Source organism: Mobula hypostoma, chromosome 13 (genome assembly GCF_963921235.1).
Source record: "Mobula hypostoma chromosome 13, sMobHyp1.1, whole genome shotgun sequence".
In the NCBI taxonomy this organism is placed as follows: Eukaryota; Metazoa; Chordata; class Chondrichthyes; order Myliobatiformes; family Myliobatidae; genus Mobula; species Mobula hypostoma.
The window spans coordinates 1,754,704-1,776,783 of record NC_086109.1 but is presented as its reverse complement, the minus strand read 5'-3'; the positions used below and the strand labels follow the sequence as shown (position 1 = coordinate 1,776,783).

Below are 22,080 nucleotides of genomic sequence, written 5' to 3'. Positions count from 1 at the left end.
CACGTAGAGGGTGGTGAGAGTATGGAATGAGCTGCCAGCACAAGTGGTGGATGCAATTTTGATTTGAATTTTTAAGAGAAATTTGGATAGGTACATGGATAGGAGGGGCATGGAGGGCTATCGTCTGGGTACAGATCAATGGGACCAGGCTGCTTTGTCATGGACTAGATGGGCCGAAGGTCCTCTTTCTGTGCTGTAGTGTTCTATGGCTCCATGACTCTATTTCCTTCATCCATTTCATTCCAAAGTGAAATATCTTCATGCCTAAAGTGAAAATTTGTCACAACACTGAACCCTGAGGAACTCCACTCAAAACTGACAGCCTTCCTGAAAAGGGCCCCACTTGTCCCCACTCCCACACCCCTGCCAGTCAGCCAATCTTCTATCCATGCTGGTACCTTACCTCTAACACCGAGTTCTCTGATGTATAAACACAAGAAAGTCTGTGGATACTGGAAATCCAAAGCAACATACACAAAATCTGGTGGAACTCAGCAGGTCTGGCAGCAGCTATGAAAATAAATAAATATTGCCCTGATTCAGGTGGAACAGAGAGTGACGAGGCATAAGTACTTCTTGGGAGACTCAAGACGGCAGATGCTCCAATGTGTAGTCACACCAGATGCTGTAGATCAGACAGTATCAACTGAGGGAAATTGACAGACAGTGGTACATATTTGCTGGAAGAACAATGGAGAAATTACGCTTGCAGAGGGCTCGGTGCAATGAGAGGGTGACACAGGTTAGCCAGATGGAATCACAAGAGAGATGACGGATGCTAAAAATCTGGTACGACACACAAAATGCTGCAGGAACTCAGTGGGTCGGGCAGCATCTATGGAGGGAAATGGAACATGGACGTTTCAGCTCAAGACCCTTCATCAGACTGGTCAGTCAGATAAGCAAAGCCAATGGAATGAAAACATAAACAAGAGAGAATCTGCAGATGCTGGAAATCTGAGCAACACACACAAAACACTCAGCAGGCCAGGCAGCACCCGTAGAAAAGTGTAAACAGTCAGTGTTTCGGGATGAGACAACCATTGCTGGTAGAATCTCAGGTGGTGACGAGAGGACGTACAGGAGAGAGATATGCCAACTAGTGGAGTGGTTCCATAGCAACAACCTGGCACTCAGTGTCAGTAAGATGAAAGAGTTGATTGTGGACTTCAAGAAGGGTAAGATGAAGGAAAACATACCGATCCTCATAGAGGGATCAGAAGTGGAGAGAGTGAGCAGCTTCAAGTTCCTGGGTGTCAAGATCTCTGAGGATCTAACCTGATCCCAACATATTGATGTAGTTACGTTTGTATAAAGAAGGTAAATCAGCCGCTATACTTTATTAGGAGTTTGAAGAGATCTGGCATGTCAACAAACACACTCAAAAATTTCTGTGGTTGTATGGTTCTGACAGGCTGCATCACTGTCTGGTATGGAGAGGCTACTGCACAGGACCGAAAGAAGCTGCAGAAGGTTGTAAATCTTGTCAGCTCCATCTTGGGTAATCACCTACAAACTACCCAGGACATCCTCAACGAGCGGTGTCTCAGAAAGGCAGCGTCCATTATTGAGGACTTCCAGCACCCAGGGCATGCCCTCTTCTCACTGTTACCATCAGGAAGGAGATACAGAAGCCTGAAGGCACACACTCAGCGATTCAGGAACAGCTTCTTCCCCTCTGCCATCCAATTCCTAAATGGACGTTGAATTTTTGGACACTACCTCACTTGTTTTTAATATACATTATTTCTGTCATTGCACATTTTTTAATCTATTCAATATACATAATAGATTTACTTGTTTAATTATTTTTTTTTTCTCTCTGCTAGATTATGTATTGCATTGAACTGCTGCTGCTAAGTTGACAAATTTCAGGTCACCTGCTGGTGACAATAAACCTGATTCTGATTCTGATCAGGACTGGAAAAAAGATGAGAAGTTAGAGCAAGAAGGTCGGGGAGGGGAGAAAGTACAAGGATGTTGTTGGTCTCCAGGTTCTTGATTTAAGACTTTTTCTCAAGAACATACAGAGTGAATTGTCCCACTGTATCAGGGATTTTTAATGCACATGTCACCTTTAAAACTTCATGCAATGCATATCGATTTAACGACATCAATGGAAAAGAGTACAGTCGACGTTTCAGGCCAACACCCTTCTGTAGGACTGGAGAAAAGAAGTGAGGAATACATTCAAAACGTGGGGGAGGGAGAGAGAAACACAAGGTGATAGGTGAAACCGGGAGGGGGAGGACTGAAGTAAAGAGCTGGGAAGTTGATTGGTGAAAGAGATACAGGGCTGGAGAAGGGGGAGTCTGATAGGTGGGGATAGGAGGCAATGGAAGAATGAAAATGGGGAGGAGCACCAGAGGGAGGCGATGGACAGGCAAGGAGGCAAGGTGAGAGAAGGAAAAGCAGATGGGGACCAGTGAAGGAGAGGGCAACTTCCATTACCGGAAGTTCGAGAAATCAGAAATCCCTTTCTCTCAATTTCTCCGTCTCCTCCATCTCCATCACATCTGCTCTCAGAATGAGGCTTTTCCAAGTCAAGTCGCTTTTTATTGTCATTTTGTCCATAAACTGCTGGTACAGTACACAGTAAAAATGAAACAACGTTCTTCCAGGACCCTGGTGCTACATGAAACAACACAGAACTACAGCAGACTGAGTGAGACAACATAAGACTACACTAGACTACGTAAAACAACACAAAATCTACACTAGACTACAGACCTATACAGGACTACATAAAGTGCACAAAATAGTGCAGAGCAGTGCAATAAATAATAAACAAGACGATAGACACAGTAGAGGACAAATTACAATATAATAATAAATGATGTAGATGTCAGTCTAGACTCTGGGTATTAAGGAGTCTGATGACTTGGGGGAAGAAACTGTTGCACAGTCTGGTTGTGAGAGCCCGAATGCTTTGGTACCTTTTGCCAGATGGCAGGAGGGAGAAGAGTTTGTGTGAGGGGTGCGTGGGGTCCTTCACAATGCTGTTGGCTTTACGGGTGCAGCATGTGGTGTAAATGTCTGTAATGGCGGGAAGAGAGACCCCGATGATCTTCTCAGCTGACCTCACTATCTGCTGCAGGGTCTTGCAATCCGAGACGGTGCAATTCCCAAACCAGGCAGTGATGTAGCTGCTCAGGATGCTCTCAATACAACCTCTGTAGAATGTGGTGAGGATGGGGGGTGGGAGATGGACTTCTCTCAGCCTTTACAGGAAGTAGAGATGCTGCTGGGCTTTCTTGGCTATGGAGCTGGTGTTCAGGGACCAGGTGAGATTCTCCGCCAGGTGAACACCAAGAAATTTGTTGCTCTTAACGATCTCAATGGAGGAGCTGTCAATGTTCAGCAGAGAGTGGTTGCTCCGTGTTCTCTTGAAGTCAACAACCATCTCTTTTGTTTTTTTCACATTCAGAGACAGGTTCTAGAATGAAGGAGATGTCCTCCTTTTTCAAAGAAAGGAGCTTCCCTTCTTCCACCATCAACGCTGCCCTCAACCACATCTCTTCCATTTCACGCACGTCTGCTCTTAAACCATCTTCCTGCCACCCTGTCAGGGATAGGGTTCCTCTTGTCCTTACCCACCACCCCACAAGCCTCCATGTCCCTTCGAGATTCGGCCCTTCGAGCCTGCACCGCCATTTATTATGATCATAGCTGATCATCCAACTCAGAACCCTGTACCAGCCTTCCCTCCATACCCCCTGAGCCCCGTAGCCACAAGGGCCATATCTAACTCCCTCTTAAATATAGCCAATGAACTGGCCTCAACTGTTTCCTGTGGCAGAGAATTCCACAGATTCACCACTCTCTGTGTGAAGAAGTTTTTCCTAATCTCGGTCCTAAAAGGCTTCCCCTTTATCCTCAAACTGTGACCCCTCATTCTGGACTTCCCCAACATCGGGAACAATCTTCCTGCATCTCGCTTGTCCAATCCCTTTAGGATTTTATACATTTCAATCAGATCCCCCCTCAATCTTCTAAATTCCAACGAGTACAAGCCCAGTTCATCCAGTCTTTCTTCATATGAAAGTCCTGCCATCCCAGGAATCAATCTGGTGAACCTTCTTTGTACTCCCTCTATGGCAAGGATGTCTTTCCTCAGATTAGGGGACCAAAACTGCACGCAATACTCCAGGTGTGGTCTCATCAAGGCCTTGTACAACTGCAGTAGTACCTCCCTGCTCCTGTACTCGAATCCTCTCGCTATAAATGCCAGCATACCATTTGCCTTTTACACCGCCTGCTGTATCTGCATGCCCACTTTCAATGACTGGTGTATAATGACACCCAGATCTCGTTGCACCTCCCCTTTTCCTAATCGGCCAACATTCAGATAATAATCTGTTTTCCTATTTTTGCCACCAAAGTGGATAACTTCACATTTATCCACATTAAATTGCATCTGGCATGGATTTGACCACTCACCCAACCTATCCAAGTCACCCTGCATCCTCTTAGCATCCTCCTCACAGCTAACACTGCCACCCAGCTTCCTGTCATCCGCAAACTTGGAGATGCTGCATTTAATTCCCTCATCCAAGTCATTAATATATATTGTAAACAACTGGGGTCCCAGCACTGAGCCTTGCGGTACCCCACTAGTCACTGCCTGCCATTCTGAAAAGGTCCCGTTTATTCCCACTCTTTGCTTCCTGTCTGCCAACCAATTCTCTAACCACATCAATACCTTACCCCCAATACCGTGTGCTTTAAGTTTACACACTAATCTCCTGTGTGGGATCTTGTCAAAAGCCTTTTGTAAATCCAAATATACCACATCCACTGGTTCTCCCCTATCCACTCTACTAGTTACATCCTCAAAAAATTCTATGAGATTCGTCAGACATGATTTTCCTTTCACAAATCCATGCTGACTTTGTCCGATGATTTCACCGCTTTCCAAATGTGCTGTTATCACATCTTTGATAACTGACTCTAGCAGTTTCCCCACCACCGACGTTAGGCTAACCGGTCTATAATTCCCCAGTTTCTCTCTCCCTCCTTTTTTAAAAAGTGGGGTTACATTAGCCACCCTCCAATCCTCAGGAACTAGTCCAGAATCTAACGAGTTTTGAAAAATGATCACTAATGCATCCACTATTTCTTGGGCTACTTCCTTAAGCACTCTGGGATGCAGACCATCTGACCCTGGGGATTTATCTGCCTTCAATCCCTTCAATTTACCTAACACCACTTCCCTACTAACATGTATTTTACTCAGTTCCTCCATCTCACTGGACCCTCTGTCCCCTACTATTTCTGGAAGATTATTTATGTCCTCCTTAGTGAAGACAGAACCAAAGTAATTATTCAATTGGTCTGCCATGTCCTTGCTCCCCATAATCAATTCACCTGTTTCTGTCTGTAGGGACCTACATTTGTCTTTACCAGTCTTTTCCTTTTTACATATCTATAAAAGCTTTTACAGTCAGTTTTTATGTTCCCTGCCAGTTTTCTCTCATAATCTTTTTTCCCCTTCCTCATTGCTCAAAACCCAGTCCAGAATAGCCTGCTCTCTAGTTGGTTCCTCGACATGTTGGTTGAAATAACCATCCCACATACATTCCAAGAAATCCTCTTCCTCAGCACCTTTACCAATTTGGTTCACCCAATCTACATGTAGATTGAAGTCACCCATTATAACTGCTGTTCCTTTATTGCACACATTTCTAATTTCCTGTACCATCTCCAACCTCACTACTACTGTTAGGTGGCCTGTACACAACTCCCACCAGCGTCTTCTGCCCCTTAGTGTTATGCTGCTCTACCCATATCGATTCCACATCTTCCCGGCTTATGTCCTTCCTTTCTATTGCGTTAATCTCCTCTTTAACCAGCAACGCCACCCCACCTCCTTTTCTTTCATGTCTATCCCTCCTGAATATTGAATATCCCTGAATGTTGAGCTCCCATCCTTGGTCACCCTGGAGCCATGTCTCTGTGATCCCAACTATATCATAATCATTAATAACAATCTGCACTTTCAATTCATCCATCTTATTACGAATGCTCCTTGCATTGACACACAAAGCCTTCAGGCGCTCTTTTACAACTCTCTTAGCCCTTATACAATTATGTTGAAAAGTGGCCCTTTTTAATGCTTGCCCTGGATTTGTCGGCCTGCCACTTTTACTTTTCTCCTTAGTACTTTTTGCTTCTACCCTCACTTTACACCCCTCTGTCTCTCTGCACTGGTTCCCATCCCCCTGTTGTGAACTAACCTCCTCACGCCTAGCCTAACCAGGGGGTTTGTCGTCTGCTGAGGGCTGATACTATTTGATGCTATTTAAGTCCATTTAAGTTTGGTTACTCATGTCTGTACAAGAAAGCCAGATATGATTTGCTGAGGGTTATTTCAAGAGTGAAGAGACAATTCCGAACGAGGTTGGAGGTGACATCGGATGTACATCAACTCTGGCCAGATTGTAGGACATTACTTTCTACAAAGTGAAACCCAATAACATGAACAGCAGCGATACTTCACTACCAGACATGCTCAGCATCTTTTATGCCCGCTTTGAAAGGGAGAATAAAATTACAGCTCTGAGGATCCCTGCTGCACCCAGTGACCCTGTGATCTCTGACCTGGAGGCCGATGTCAGGCTGTCTTTCACGAGGGTGAACGCTCGCAAGTTGGCAGGTCTCGATGGAGTACCAGGTGAGGCCCTGAAAACTTGTGCCACACAACTGGCAGGAGTATTCAAAGACATTTTCAATCTCTCACTGCTACAGTCGGAAGTTCCCACCTGCTTCAAAAGGGCAACAATTATACCAGTGCCCAAGAGTCGCGTGAGCTGCCTCAACAACTGTCGTCCACAGCGCTCACATCTACAGTGATGAAACGCTTAGAGAGGTTGCTCATGGTCAGACTCAACGCCTGTCACAGGAAGGACCGGGACCCACTGCAATTTGTCTATCGCCACAATAGGTCTACGGCAGATACGATCTCACTGCCTTGAAACTCCTGGACAATGCAAATACCTATGTCAGGATGTTGTTTATTGACTATAGCTAAGCGTCTAACACCATCATTTCCACAGTACTGATAGAAAAGCTACAGAACCTGGGCCTCTGTAACTCCCTCTGCAACCGGATCCTTGACTTCCTAACCGGAAAACCACAATCTGAGCGGATTGGAAACAACATCTCCACCTCGCTGACAATTAACACTGGCGCTCCACAGGGATGTGTGCTTTGTCCACTTCTGTACTCCCTCAACTCCCTTGACTGTGTGGCAAGGCAGAGCACAAACAGCATCTGCAAATTTGCTGTTGAGACAACCATTTTTGGCAGAGTTTCAGATGGTGGTGACGAGAGGGCGTACAGGAGTGAGATATACCTGTCAGTTTAGTGGTGTCGCAGTAACATCCTTGCACTCAATGTCAGGAAGACCAAAGAGCTGATTGTGGATTTCAGGAAGGGTAAGACGAGGGAACACAGACCAATCCTCACAGAGGGATCAGAAGTGGAGAGAGTGAGCAGTTTCAAGTTCCTGGATGTCAATATCATTGAGCACCTAACCTGCTCCCAACATATTGATACAAATATAAAGAAGGCAAGACATCAACTATACCTACCCTGAACACTCCGTGGTGACTATTGACCCCGTACCCACCGATATACGTACCCACGAGACACCGCACACTCCAAGCCCTACACAGACACCACACGACACTCTCATACTGGGTGCGATGCACACGCACGAGGGGTTACCGACGCCTAATGTGCTGGCAGCTCAAGTCAGGCCGGAGCCAGCACAACCGTCATGTGAGACATGGGGGCAGCCATCTTGGTCGGTGCCACCTCCCACCACCTACGACCAACGGTGCTCACGGGGCACCCCACCGCACCGGACCAGGACAGCGACCCCACCCTGGCTTCCGTGACCCTCGACCAAAGCGCTCTCCACCAGCTCAATGATGGACATCCTGGGGGAGGGGCGCAGGACAAGCTGCCTGTTTGACACGGGCAGCACGGAGAGTTTTATCCACCCAGACACGGTGCAGCATTGCGGACTCATGATACGGCCGGTAAGTCAAAGGGTCACCATGGCTTCCGGGTCGCATACAACAGACATCCGGGGGGGGGTGGTTGTGTAGTGACACTAGTGGTGCAGGGCAAACAATATCGAGACTTTACGTTACTGGTCATGCTTCAACTGTGTGCCCCTGTGCTATTGGGGCTCGACTTCCAGAGCCACCTGAAAAGAGTGACAATGGAGTATGATGGACCCCTCCCACCAATTACTGTCGACCTGGATGTGGGGGTCGAAGGGTGGGTTGGCAAGTTTGCAGAAGACACAAAGGTCGGTGGTGTTGTAGATAGTGTAGAGGATTGTCAAAGATTGCAGAGAGACATTGATAGGATGCAGAAGTGGGCTGAGAAGTGGCAGATGGAGTTCAACCCGGAGAAGTGTGAGGTGGTACACTTTGGAAGGACAAACTCCAAGGCAGAGTACAAAGTAAATGGCAGGATACTTGGTAGTGTGGAGGAGCAGAGGGATCTGGGGGTACGTGTCCACTGATCCCTGAAAGTTGCGTCACAGGTAGATAGGGTAGTTAAGAAAGCTTATGGGGTGTTAGCTTTCATAAGTTGAGGGATAGAGTTTAAGAGTCGCGATGTAATGATGCAGCTCTATAAAACTCTGGTTAGGCCACACTTGGAGTACTGGGTCCAGTTCTGGTCACCTCAATAGAGGAAGGATTTGGAAGCATTGGAAAGGGTACAGAGGAGATTTACCAGGATGCTGCCTGGTTTAGAGAGTATGCATTATGATCAGGGATTAAGGGAGCTAGGGCTTTACTCTTTAGAGAGCAGGAGGATAAGAGGAGACATGATAGAGGTGTACAAGATAATAAGAGGAATAGATAGAGTGGATAGCCAGCGCCTCTTCCCCAGGGCACCACTGCTCAATACAAGAGGACATGGCTTTAAGGTAAGGGGTGGGAAGTTCAAGGGGGATATTAGAGGAAGGTTTTTTACTCAGAGAGTGGTTGGTGCATGGAATGCACTGCCTGAGTCAGTGGTGGAGGCAGATACACTAGTGAAGTTTAAGAGACTACTAGACAGGTATATGGAGGAATTTGAGGTGGGGGCTTATATGGGAGGCAGGGTTTGAGGGTTGGCACAACATTGTGGGCCGAAGGGCCTGTACTGTGTTGTACTATTCTATGTTCTATGTAAATTCCCGGTTTTGTAGGGATACAGCACATACCCCACTACTGACCCCACACACACACACACACACACACACACACACACACACACACACTGACCCGCACATCCCACCCAACACCATGCCAACTGCCACACTACCGACGCCACTTGCGGCCCCTCCACCCTCAGGATCCCTCCCCCATCGCTGTTCGCCAACCTGACCCCCGACTGTAAACCTGTGGAAACTAAAAGCAGGAGGTACAGCGCGGGGGACAGAGCTTTCATTAAGTCGGAGGTGCAGCGGCTGCTCAGGGAGGGGGTCACTGAGGTAAGCACAAGTCCAAGGAGGGCACAGGTGGTGGTTGTTCGGAATGGGGAGAAGAATAGGATGGTCGTGGACTATAGCCAGACCATCAATAGGGTCACACAGCTCGACGCGTACCCTCTACCCCGCATCATGGATATGGTCAATCAGATAGCACAGTACAAGGTGTACTCGACCATAGACCTAAAATCCGCTTACCATCAGCTCCCCATCCGCCGGGAGGACCGTCCTTACACTGCCTTCGAGGCGGACGGCAGGCTTTATCACTTCCTGCGCGTCCCCTTTGGTGTCACGAATGGTGTATCTGTCTTCCAGGGGGAAATGGACCGGATGGTGGACCAGTGCCAACTGAAGGCCACGTTCCCATATCTGGATAACATCACCATCTGCGGTCACGACCAGCAGGATCACGACAACAACCTCCAAAAATTTCTCCAAGCGGCCAAATCTTTCAACCTCAGCTATAACAAGGACAAGTGTGTGTTCAGAACCACCCGACTTGCTATCCTTGGGTGTGTCATGGAGAATGGAGTCATTGGCCTTGACCCCGACCGTATGTGCCCCTTGTTGGAACTCCCTCTTCCCAACACCCTCAGAGCCCTCAAAAGGTGCCTGGGCTTCTTTTCATATGACGCCCAATGGGTCTCTAACTACGCAGACAAGGCCCGCCCCCAGTCAAGTCCACCACATTCCCCCTCTCTGCCGAGGCCCACGTGGCCTTCAACCGCATAAAAGGGGACATTGCCAAAGCAGCAATGCATGCGGTGGATGAGGCCATTCCCTTCCAAGTGGAGAGTGACGCCTCCGACTTTGCGCTGGCTGCTACCCTCAACCAGGCAGGAAGACCAGTGGCGTTCTTCTCCTGTACCCTTCAAGGCCCTGAAATTCAGCACTCTGCGGTGGAGAAAGAGGCCCAGGCCATAGTGGAAGCTATAAGGCACTGGAGGCACTATCTTGCCGGCAAAAGGTTCACCCTGCTAACTGACCAGCGCTCAGTCGCATTCATTTTTAATAACCAACAGCAGAGCAAAATCAAAAATGATAAAATTCTGAGGTGGAGAATCGAACTCTCCACCTACAACTATGACATCATGTACAGGCCTGGGAAGCTCAACGAGCCCTCCAATGCCCTATCCCAGGGAACATGCGCCAGCGCGCAGATCGACTGGCTATACGCTCTACATGTAGACCTTTGCCACCCGGGGGTCACCGGCTTTTCCACTTCGTGAAAGCCAGGAACCTGCCTTACTCCCTTGAGGAGATCAGGATGATGACCAGGGACTGCCAAGTCTGCGCAGAGTGCAAACCGCACTTCTACCGACCCGAAAAGGCACAACTCATCAAGGCCACCCGCCCCTTTGAGCGACTGAGTGTTGACTTTAAGGGCCCCCTTCCGTCCTCCGACCGCAATGTGTACTTTCTTAATGTTATCGATGAGTACTCGCGGTTCCCCTTCGCCATCCCCTGCCCCGACACCACTACCACGTCAGTTATAAAAGCCCTGCACAAGCTCTTCACTCTGTTCGGATACCCATGCTATATCCACAGTGACAGAGGGTCCTCGTTTATGAGTGACGAGCTGCGCCAATATCTACTGGCTAGGGGAATTGGAACCAGTAGGACCGCGAGCTATAATCCCCGGGGGAATGGACAGGTGGAGAAGGAGAATGGCACAGTGTGGAAAGCCACACTCTTAGCCCTCAGGTCAAAGGGACTGCCGGTCTCCCGCTGGCAGGAGGTCCTTCCCGAGGCACTCCACTCCATCCGCTCCCTGTTATGCACGGCCACCAATGCCACCCCTCATGAGCGGCTCTTTTCTTTTCCCCGAAAATCGACCACTGGAACCACCCTACCAACTTGGCTGACGTCCCCGGGGCCAGTGCTGCTCCGGAAACATGCGAGGAGCAATAAATACTCCCCGATGGTCGAGGGGGTTCACTTACTTCATGCGAACCCCCAGTACGCCTACGTGGTTTTACCTGATGGGCGGGAGGACACGGTCTCCATCCGCAACCTGGTGCCCGCAGGAGCTCCGGGCCCCTACCCTGAACACTCCGTAGTGACTATTAATCCCGTATCCACCAATGTATGTACCTACGAGACACCGTGCACCCCAAACCCTATACAGACACCACACAACACTCCCATACCGAGCGCGACGCACACGCACGAGGGATTACCGACGCCTAACGTGCTGACACCTGAAGTCAGGCCAGAGCCAGCACAACCGCCATTGCCGGTGCTACGTAGATCACAGCAACGGACTCGACCGCCTGATAGACTTAACCTGTAAATATACTTCTTGTAAATATTGTCAGTCACTTCACCCCGCGGGACTCTTTTTAAAAAAAGGAGGGGTGAACGTGGTAAATCACATATATATGTTGTAATTGGGTTACCTGTCTGGACACACCCCTCTGCTGACTGCCCCTGTGGCTCCTCCCACAGAGTCCTGTATAAAGGTGTTTCGCCATTGCTCTTCCTCTCAGTCCGGGGGCAGACACTCACTGTGGAGGTCGTATTGTACAGCGAATAAAAGCCTTTCAGTATTTTACCAAACCTCAGTCTTTTGGAGTTATTGAAGGTGCTTCAGGTGGGCATCCATCGTTAAGGATCCCCACTACCCAGGGCATGCCCTCTTCACACCGTTACCATCAGGGAGGAGGTACAGGAGCCTGAAGGCACACACTCAGCGATTCAGGAATAGCTTCTTCCCCTCGGCCATCCAATTCCTAAATAGATATTGAACCCGTGAACACTACCTACTGTAACTATATTTTTTAAATTTATTTTGCATTACTTATTTTAAATTAACTATTTAATAGACATGTATATATTTAATGTAACTCAGCTTTTTTCTCTATATTTATTTATCATGTGTTACCATGTACCGCTGCCGTAAAGTTAACAAATTTCAAGACATATGCCAGTGATGTTAAATCTGATTCCAGTTATGACTGTATTGAGGTGGCAGGGCCTCGGCCCGAGAGTGAAGGAAGACCCGAGGTTTGACCGATTTAAGTGCCGGGCTGAATTGGAAAGGTTGGGTACAGGCCAACTCGAGGCAGTGAGGCCCGGACCCGAGGGTGTATCCAAACAGCAGTACCTGGTCCAAGAGTGAGGAGTAAGCTGATGTTTGCATGATTTACATGCCGGCCAGATTGTAAAGGTCAGGGTGTTGGGGTCAAAGGTAAGGTACAGGCCAGTGTTCACCACACTGCACAGTGAGATTTACTCATCTCTGTGCTGAACTGAGGCTGCGGCCTACAACTAACAGGCTCCTGGATCAGCTTCAGTGATGCCTGGCTTCGTGGCTGTGGACTCACTTTCAGGATCTTCCCTTCTGAATGTTATTTGTTTACTTTCATTGTTCACACAATTTTTTTTTACTGCACATTAGGTGTTTGACGGTCTTTTCTTAATGGATTCTATTGGGTTTCTTTGTTTTGTGGCTCCCTGTAAGGAGACGAATCACAAAGATATATATATATAATAAAAATACTTTGATAATAAATGTATTTTGAACTTTAACCTACTAACTGGTAGATCTTGGGTTGTGGTACATTTGTTTAGATTGGAAACAGGCAACAAGAGGGAGTAAAGAAAACATTTTAACATCATGATGAATTACTGGAAGAGTGAGTCAGCAGTGATTTGTTGAAGTTGTTATGGCCGGGGTTGGTAGTGGGGATAATCTCCCACCACCTATGAAATGTGTGTGTCTCAAATACCTCTGACAACCAAGTCGAGCTCCTGACCTTCACGTGTGGGTCAGCTACTAAGCTCAGTGTAACCGTTTCTACCGACAGGAAAAGGGGTAAAGGTGGGTTACTTCAGCGGGTTAAACCAGTGGCTTCGGGCAGATGCAGAAAGAAAACTCTGATCTCAAACCTCCACGGATTTGCGACTATACCCACTCATGGGGAAGGCTTCAGGGAAAAACCTGGAGCTGGAATGTTAAGGCTGTTGACTTTAATGTCTGATAACCCCAGCGACACTGCCGGTGCCAAACTGCATTGGCTCTGCCCTTCCTTTGGGTTCATCAGATGCATGGAGAGGGAGCTTGCTCTCCATATTGTACTGTCCAGGCTTGTGTATCCAGACAGTTAGGAGGCAACATCCACGCTCAACCCTGGCCAATGGAGGCCTCCGAGTCAGGAACCATATTGCTGTGTGTGAGTGTGCTGTGTCACTCACTGGGACACTATATTCAGTGTAATGTTACATATCGCATGGATATCTCGTGACTGTCTTATGAGGATGATGTAATGGTCTTGCGGAGGTCACATGATGTAATTGACCCATCAATGTGAGGTCACGTGATGACCTGTTCTCACCAGGTATGTAAGTGTAGACCCCTGGTGACACAGTGGGTTTTCCAGTTAGAACGTTAGCCAGATACTCCGCTCCACTGCGTATTTGCTTTATGACTCAGTTTTCCATTTATGCTGCAGCTCGATGACCTTCGTCTGGTCAGGGAGAGTGAGGAGTTGATAGAGAGGAGTTATAGGCAGGTGGTCACACCGGGGCCACGGGAGGCTGACAAGTGGGTCATGGTTAGGAGGAGGAAGGGGAAGAGTCAGGTAATAGAGAGTACCCCAGTGGCTGTGCCCCTTAACAATAGGTACTCCTGTTTGAGTACTGTTGGGGGGGACAGCTTACCCGGGGAAGCGACAGTGGCCATGCCTCCGGCACAGAGTCCAGCCCTGTAGCTCAGAAGGGTAGGGAAAGGAAGAGGAGGGCAGTAGTAATAGGAGACTCGTTAGTAAGGGGGTCAGATAGGTGATTCTGTGGACGCAGTCCAGAGACCCAGATGGTAGTCTGCCTTCCTGGTGCCAGGGTCCAGGATATTTCTGATCGTGTCCAAGATATCCTGAAGTGGGAGGGTGAGGAGCCAGAGGTCGTGGTACATATAGGTACCAATGACATAGGTAGGAAAAGGGAAGAGGTCCTGAAAGGAGAATATAGGGAGCTAGGAAGGGAGTTGAGAAAAAGGACTGCAAAGGTAGTAATCTCGGGATTACTGCCTGTGCCACGCGACAGTGAGAGTAGGAATACGATGAGGTGGAGGATAAATGCGTGGCTGAGGGATTGGAGCAGGGGGCAGGGATTCAAGTTTTTGGATCATTGGGACCTCTTTTGGCGCAGGCGTGACCTGTACAAAAAGGACGGGTTACACTTGAATCCTAGGGGGACCAATATCCTGGCAGGGAGATTAGCGAGGGCTACTGAGGTGACTTTAAACTAGAATGGTTGGGGGGTGGGAATCAAATTAAAGAGGCTAGGCGAGAGGAGGTTAGTTCACAACAGGGGGATGGGAACCAGTGCAGAGAGACAGAGGGGTGTAAAGTGAGGGTAGAAGCAAAAAGTAGTAAGGTGAAAAGTAAAAGTGGCAGGCCGACAAATCCAGGGCAACAGCAAAAAGGGCCACTTTTCAACATAATTGTATAAGGGCTAAGAGAGTTGTAAAAGAGCGCCTGAAGGCTTTGTGTGTCAATGCAAGGAGCATTCGTAACAAGGTGCATGAATTGAAAGTGCAGATTGTTATTGATGATTATGATATAGTTGGGATCACAGAGACATGGCTCCAGGGTGACCAAGGATGGGAGCTCAACGTTCAGGGATATTCAATACTCAGGAGGGATAGACATGAAAGAAAAGGAGGTGGGGTGGCGTTGCTGGTTAAAGAGGAGATTAACACAATAGAAAGGAAGGACATAAGCCGGGAAGATGTGGAATCGATATGGGTAGAGCTGCATAACACTAAGGGGCAGAAAACGCTGGCGGGAGTTGTGTACAGGCCACCTAACAGTAGTAGTGAGGTCGGGGATGGTATTAAACAGGAAATTAGAAATGTGTACAATAAAGGAACAGCAGTTATAATGGGTGACTTCAATCTACATGTAGTTTGGGTGAACCAAATTGGTAAAGGTGTTGAGGAAGAGGATTTCTTGGAATGTATGCGGGATGGTTTTTTTGAACCAACATGTCAAGGAACCAACTAGAGAGCAGGCTATTCTAGACTGGGTATTGAGCATTGAGGAAGGGTTAATTAGCAATCTTGTCGTGAGAGACCCCTTGGGTAAGAGTGACCATAATATGGTGGAATTCTTCATTAAGATGGAGAGTGACATAGTTAGTTCAGAAACAAAAGTTCTGAACTTAAAGAGGGGTAACTTTGAAGGTATGAGACGTGAATTAGCTAAGATAGACTGGCAAATGACACTTAAAGGATTGACGGTGGATATGCAATGGCAAGCATTTAAAGATTGCATGGATGAACTACAACAATTGTTCATCCCAGTTTGGCAAAAGAATAAATCAAGGAAGGTAGTGCACCCGTGGCTGACAAGAGAAATTAGGGATAGTATCAATTCCAAAGAAGAAGCATACAAATTAGCCAGAAAAAGTGGCTCACCTGAGGACTGGGAGAAATTCAGAGTTCAGCAGAGGAGGACAAAGGGCTTAATTAGGAAGGGGAGAAAAGATTATGAGAGAAAACTGGCAGGGAACATAAAAACTGACTGTAAAAGCTTTTATAGATATGTAACAAGGAAAAGACTGGTAAAGACAAATGTAGGTCCCCTGCAGGTAGAAACAGGTGAATTGATTATGGGGAGCAAGGACATGGCAGACCAATTGAATAATTACTTTGGTTCTGTCTTCACTAAGGAGGACATAAATAATCTTCCAGAAATAGTAGGGGACAGAGGGTCCCGTGAGATGGAGGAACTGAGCGAAATACATGTTAGTAGGGAAGTGGTGTTAGGTAAATTGAAGGGATTAAAGACAGATAAATTCCCAGGGACAGATAGTCTGCATCCCAGAGTGCTTAAGGAAGTAGCCCAAGAAATAGTGGATGCATTAGTGATAATTTTTCAAAACTCGTTAGATTCTGGACTAGTTCCTGAGGATTGGAGGGTGGCTAATGTAACCCCACTTTTTAAAAAAGAAGGGAGAGAGAAACCGGGGAATTATAGACTAGTTAGCCTTACGTCGGTGGTGGGGAAACTGCTGGAGTCAGTTATCAAAGATGTGATAACAGCACATTTGGAAAGCGGTGAAATCATCGGACAAAGTCAGCATGGATTTGTGAAAGGAAAATCATGTCTGACGAATCTCATAATTTTTTGAGGATGTAACTAGTAGAGTGGATAGGGGAGAACCAGTGGATGTGGTATATTTGGATTTTCAAAAGGCTTTTGACAAGGTCTCACACAGGAGATTAGTGTGCAAACTTAAAGCACACGGTATTGGGGGTAAGGTATTGATGTGGGTAGAGAATTGGTTAACAGACAGGAAGCAAAGAGTGGGAATAAACGGGACCTTTTCAGAATGGCAGGCAGTGACTAGTGGGGTACCGCAAGGCTCCGTGCTGGGTCCCCAGTTGTTTACAATATATATTAATGACTTGAATGAGGGAATTAAATGCAGCATCTCCAAGTTTGCGGATGACACGAAGCTGGGCGGCAGTGTTAGCTGTGAGGAGGATGCTAAGAGGATGCAGGGTGACTTGGATAGGTTGGGTGAGTGGGCAAATTCATGGCAGATGCAATTTAATGTGGATAAATGTGAAGTTATCCACTTTGGTGGCAAAAATAGGAAAACAGATTATTATCTGAATGGTGGCCGATTAGGAAAAGGGGAGGTGCAACGAGACCTGGGTGTCATTATACACCAGTCATTGAAAATGGACATGCAGGTACAGCAGGCGGTGAAAAAGGCGAATGGTATGCTGGCATTTATAGCAAGAGGATTCGAGTACAGGAGCAGGGAGGTACTACTGCAGTTGTACAAGGCCTTGGTGAGACCACACCTGGAGTATTGTGTGCAGTTTTGGTCCCCTAATCTGAGGAAAGACATCCTTGCCATAGAGGGAGTACAAAGAAGGTTCACCAGATTGATTCCTGGGATGGCAGGACTTTCATATGAAGAAAGACTGGATGAACTAGGCTTGTACTCATTGGAATTTAGAAGATTGAGAGGGGATCTGATTGAAACATATAAAATCCTAAAGGGATTGGACAGGCTAGATGCAGGAAGATTGTTCCCGATGTTGGGGAAGTCCAGTACGAGGGGTCACGGTTTGAGGATAAAGGCGAAGCCTTTTAGCGCTGAGATTAGGAAAAACTTCTTCACACAGAGAGTGGTGAATCTGTGGAATTCTCTGCCATAGGAAACAGTTGAGGCCAGTTCATTGGCTATATTTAAGAGGGAGTTAGATATGGCCCTTGTGGCTAGGGGGATCAGAGGGTATGGAGGGAAGGCTTGTGCAGGGTTCTGAGTTGGATGATCAGCCATGATCATAATAAATGGCGGTGCAGGCTCGAAGGGTCGAATGGCCTACTCCTGCACCTATTTTCTATGTTTCTATGTTAAAACGGAGTTTTACATTCTATTGTAAGGTACAAAAGTGTTGGGCCGGCAGTTTAATCAATTGCTGCCAGGTTTGCTGATGTATCTTTTCAGTAGTATTGGAGAGTGAAGACGGGAACCTGAAGGAGTCGTTCGACGGTTGAAAGGATTGACCATTATTGAATTTGTTCAAGAAAGAGTGATCTGCATGAGATAGCCTCTGCTAAAAGTGGCAGAAAGGGCTGTGCAGGATCTAGTATCCAGAGGGAAAGGTCAGTGCTTTTAAACCGTTTTATTTCCGTCGTCGTGAATGCTGCAGACAAGGCAGGATCCGGATGGGACTGGTGTGACGTCGTGTCTTTGAGGGATTATTTGCTTCAGGAAAGTCTCTCCTAATTGCCTGTATAAATCTCTTGGACTTTCGAATTTACCATTCTAAGAACTACTTTCGCATTTATCGCTTTAAGAACTAGTACTGAGTGGCGGTTTGTTAAATGGCCCCATAGCTGTTTACTTCTGGTTGAGTTGTGCTGAGGAATAAACATCTTGCTGAGCTCAGACCTCAGTCTGGGGAATTAACAAGCAGTACCCTGGGAAACTGGGCTCCCTGAGCATAACAGACCAGGCCTTTGACTGGAGATACAGTGTGTAACTGCGACCCACAGATACAGACTGTTCAGGCCATTCACACCAGGTCCATTCTCCCTGTGTGCTGAGCTCCCTCCGTCTCAGATACATGAGATTCCCCAATGTTAGTTCGATCCCTTCCCAGCTCCTGTCTCAGTCTCGGTGGATGTGACGGGTGTGTCCTCCAACCTCACACTGACTTAGCCTCACTACACTGGGACCGTGTGAATAGTCAGAGGCATTCTCCCAGGGCTGAAATGGTTGCCACAAGAGGGCACAGGTTTAAGTTGCTGGGGAGTAGGTACAAAGCAGATGTCAGGGGTAAGTTTTTTACGCAGAGAGCGGTGAGTGCGTGGAATGGGCTGCTGGTGACGGTGGTGGAGGCGGATATGATAGGGTCTTTTAAGAGACTCCCGGATAGGCACATGGAGCTCAGAAAAATAGAGGATAATGGTGAAGTCCAGTAGTTTCTAAGGCAGGGACATGTTTGGCACAACTTTGTGGGCCAAAGAGCCTCTATTGTGCTGTAGGTTTTCTATGTTTCTATGAGCCCAGCTCTGGACACAGACAGTCAGTGGGTTCAGTAAACAGGGGAACACACAGGAGCTGCCCGCACCCATTCTTTGGGTTGTTTCAGAAACTGGTGAAACCTGGACACCCCCCCCCACACCCCCCGCGGTGTCTCACTCACCGTACACCTCCAGTCGCACTGTTGTTTTACTTTCAGCTCCTGAACCTGCTGCTGCAAACATCACCTCATAATCACCAGAGTCCTCTCTCCGTAGATCATGGATTTCCAGACTGAAGTTCCCAGGATGAAAGGTTATCCGTCGCTTGTACTCCTCAGGACCGAAGTAGGTAATGTTATCCTTCAAGTACTTCACTATCATGATTCTGGGTGATACCCGATTCCACACAACCTCAGCATCATCCGGTCTGACTGGGATCCCAGTAGGTAAGGAGACCGAGTGTCCCCGAGTTCCGTTCACGGTGGTCGGGGGAGCCCCAGTCCCAGCTGAGGAGACAAGAGGAGACAGTCAGCAGATCAGCTCAGTGACTGGTGGAGGAATCAGAGCTGTGAGAATCACTGATATAGCAACAGGCCGTACAGCCCATCGTCTGTCTCCCAGCCCTGTGAGAGAGCTGGCCCACAGATCCTCCATCACACAGTGAGCCCATGGGGGTGTGGGGGGGGGGGAACAGAGTGAAGACTCTCTGTACCCCACCCTGAGGAAGAAAGTTACAGCCTGCAGGCTGGGGTGAGGATGTGCTCAGACATATCCTGGGAAGTTTGGGGGGCTGACACTGGGACACTCCTCACTGTGGGTGTGCAGGGGTCAGGAGATAGAGTGATTAGACTCGAGGTGACCACCACTCAGCGGGAATTATCACTGGACCCAAGTCCCCAACCCCTCCTCCAGAGGTGGCTCATCACACCCTGAACCATCCTTGGGAAATTTCCCACCGGCTGCACCACCCCTCCCCAGTCTGCACCATCTGAATCTCTCTGGCGTCTGGACGACTCGTGACAGGTGATGAGGAGGGTCCTGGTGAGTCTCTGTCTGTGAGGAGCCCTCCTCCTCTACCTCAGGACCCCGCATGGACAGTCCGGTGCTACAGGCTTTGGGCAGATTACTGTGGTCCTGGGGGAGGGGGTTGGCGTGGTCAGATTTCCCTACGAAGTTCAAGAGGTTGCAGCTCCTTGTGAGTATCTGAAGGGCTGTTCCTCAGCCCCACTGTTCCTGTGTCCCTGGTGCGGAGGGGAGGAGGTGAGTACAATAAAACAATACTAACACCAACCCCGCCCCCCCCCCCAACGCAATGGGGTCTAGAAAGAAAGGTCAGAACAACTCGGACTGGATCCAGCTGTTCCCCAAGTGAAGGGGAGCTGCATCTGTCATCAGCTGGAGACGGTGGTGCTTAGTGGGGCAGGAGGACTCTGGGGGACCCCTCACCATCTGTGCTGGTGTGGGAGAGAGGACAGGACCGACTCTCCCAGACAGGAGGGGAACCAAGCTGGGTTCCTCACAGCATGGGAATGTGTGGGGACGAGAGACACAAGTGACTGCAGATGCTGGAATATGGAGCAATTTTTCAGCAGTTCTTTTGATTTTTGTCATTTTTCTGCTTGAGTTTCCACCCAATAACCACCAGTCTGCCCATCATCCCTTCCTCAGCCGGCTCCACCAATCACGTGTCAGTCCCTTTCTCACCCCTCCCCCCATCGATGCCCATCATCCCTTCCTCAGCTGCCTCCACCAATCATGTGTCAGTCCATTTCTCACCCCTCCCCATGCACATCATCACATCCTCCACTGGCTCCACCAATCAGGTGTCAGCCCCTGCCTCACCCCTCCCTCTTACCCTTTTTCATTGGCCTTCTCCCCTCGATGCTGTCAGCTCAGTTGCCGAGTCCTGATCTGAAATGTCGAACATCCTTCTGCCTCCTCAGATGCTGCTCAGCCAGCTGAGTTCCTCCAGCAGTTTGGTTTTTTTGCTGGTGTGGGAGAGACTGAGGGTGGGGCTGCCCAGTGTTACAGAGAGGCTGGGGTCCTCTCACCCTGTGTACAGGATCCCCATCTGTCCTCGGCCCAGGACCCCTGGAGTGTGCAGACTGTCCCTGAGTTACCCCAGAATGGGACGAGCTCAGGTTGTTACCTCAGAGACAACATCCTCTTCCCTCATGACTGAGAGTTGGAAAGACGAGGTGTTTGAAGGCACTCCGGAAAATTCACTTCAGCTCAGCTCAGCTCAGAGCCCAAGCTATTGCTAGTGTCTCCTCGTTCTCGTTCCTACTCGATCCTCCCCTCCTCTCCCCACACTGATCGGATCCCACATCGGACTCCACACTATATCCTTCCCCACCCGGGGAATCTGCCCACACCCTTCTGTAGTCTCCTGACACCCTCTTCACAACTAACTCTGGAGCCGTGTGTGTGATCAGCACACTTACCAACCGCGCCCTGCTCCCCTGTGTCAGCTGAGCTGCCGGCCCCCACCCTGGAACACACCTGCCCAACCAAGAAAGGACAGGCTTTTGCCCGCTGACCCCAATCAAAGTTCAAAGGTTCAAAGTACATTTATTATCAACTTTTGTGTGCAGTCTACAACCCTGAGACTTGTCTTCTCACAGACAGGCACGAAACAAAGAAACACCATGGAACCCGTTGAAAGAGAGCATCAAACACCCAATGCATCAAAAAAAGAACAAATCCTGCAAACAGCAAAAAATGAGCGAATAACACAGAGAACATAAAACGTCAAACCACAGAGTCCCTGAAACAGTCCAGGATGGTTCAGTTCAGTTCAGTTCAGTTCAATTCAGCACTGTGTTGTTCATTGACTGCAGGCTGCAGAGCCAGACCACCCCGAACAAAATCACACAAAATAGCAATAAAAAGAGTAACCAGAAACAAATATACCATGAACTACAGAGTCCAACCCACAAACAGTGTCGATTAAACCTTGCCCAAGGTCTAAGCCTCAGGCAGTCACGAGCGAGTGAGAGAGGGAGAGAGTCCAGTCACACACAGGCAAACAGCGCTGATCGCCTGCTCGTCTTCCGCTCTCGCTCTCATTGATTTGAACCTTGCTCGACGCTT

General features: G+C 48.3%; 1 protein-coding gene across 2 annotated transcripts in view; it reads right to left on the bottom strand.

The window, feature by feature from the left end:
• Positions 1–22,080, bottom strand: part of LOC134355869 (T-lymphocyte surface antigen Ly-9-like) — a 74,968-nt gene that overhangs the window by 25,928 nt on the left and 26,960 nt on the right. For both annotated transcript variants that reach the window (XM_063066374.1, XM_063066375.1), the window contains exon 2: positions 19,170–19,493. In XM_063066374.1, the coding sequence (XP_062922444.1) occupies positions 19,170–19,493 (324 nt within the window). The remainder of the gene's footprint in view (positions 1–19,169; positions 19,494–22,080) is intronic.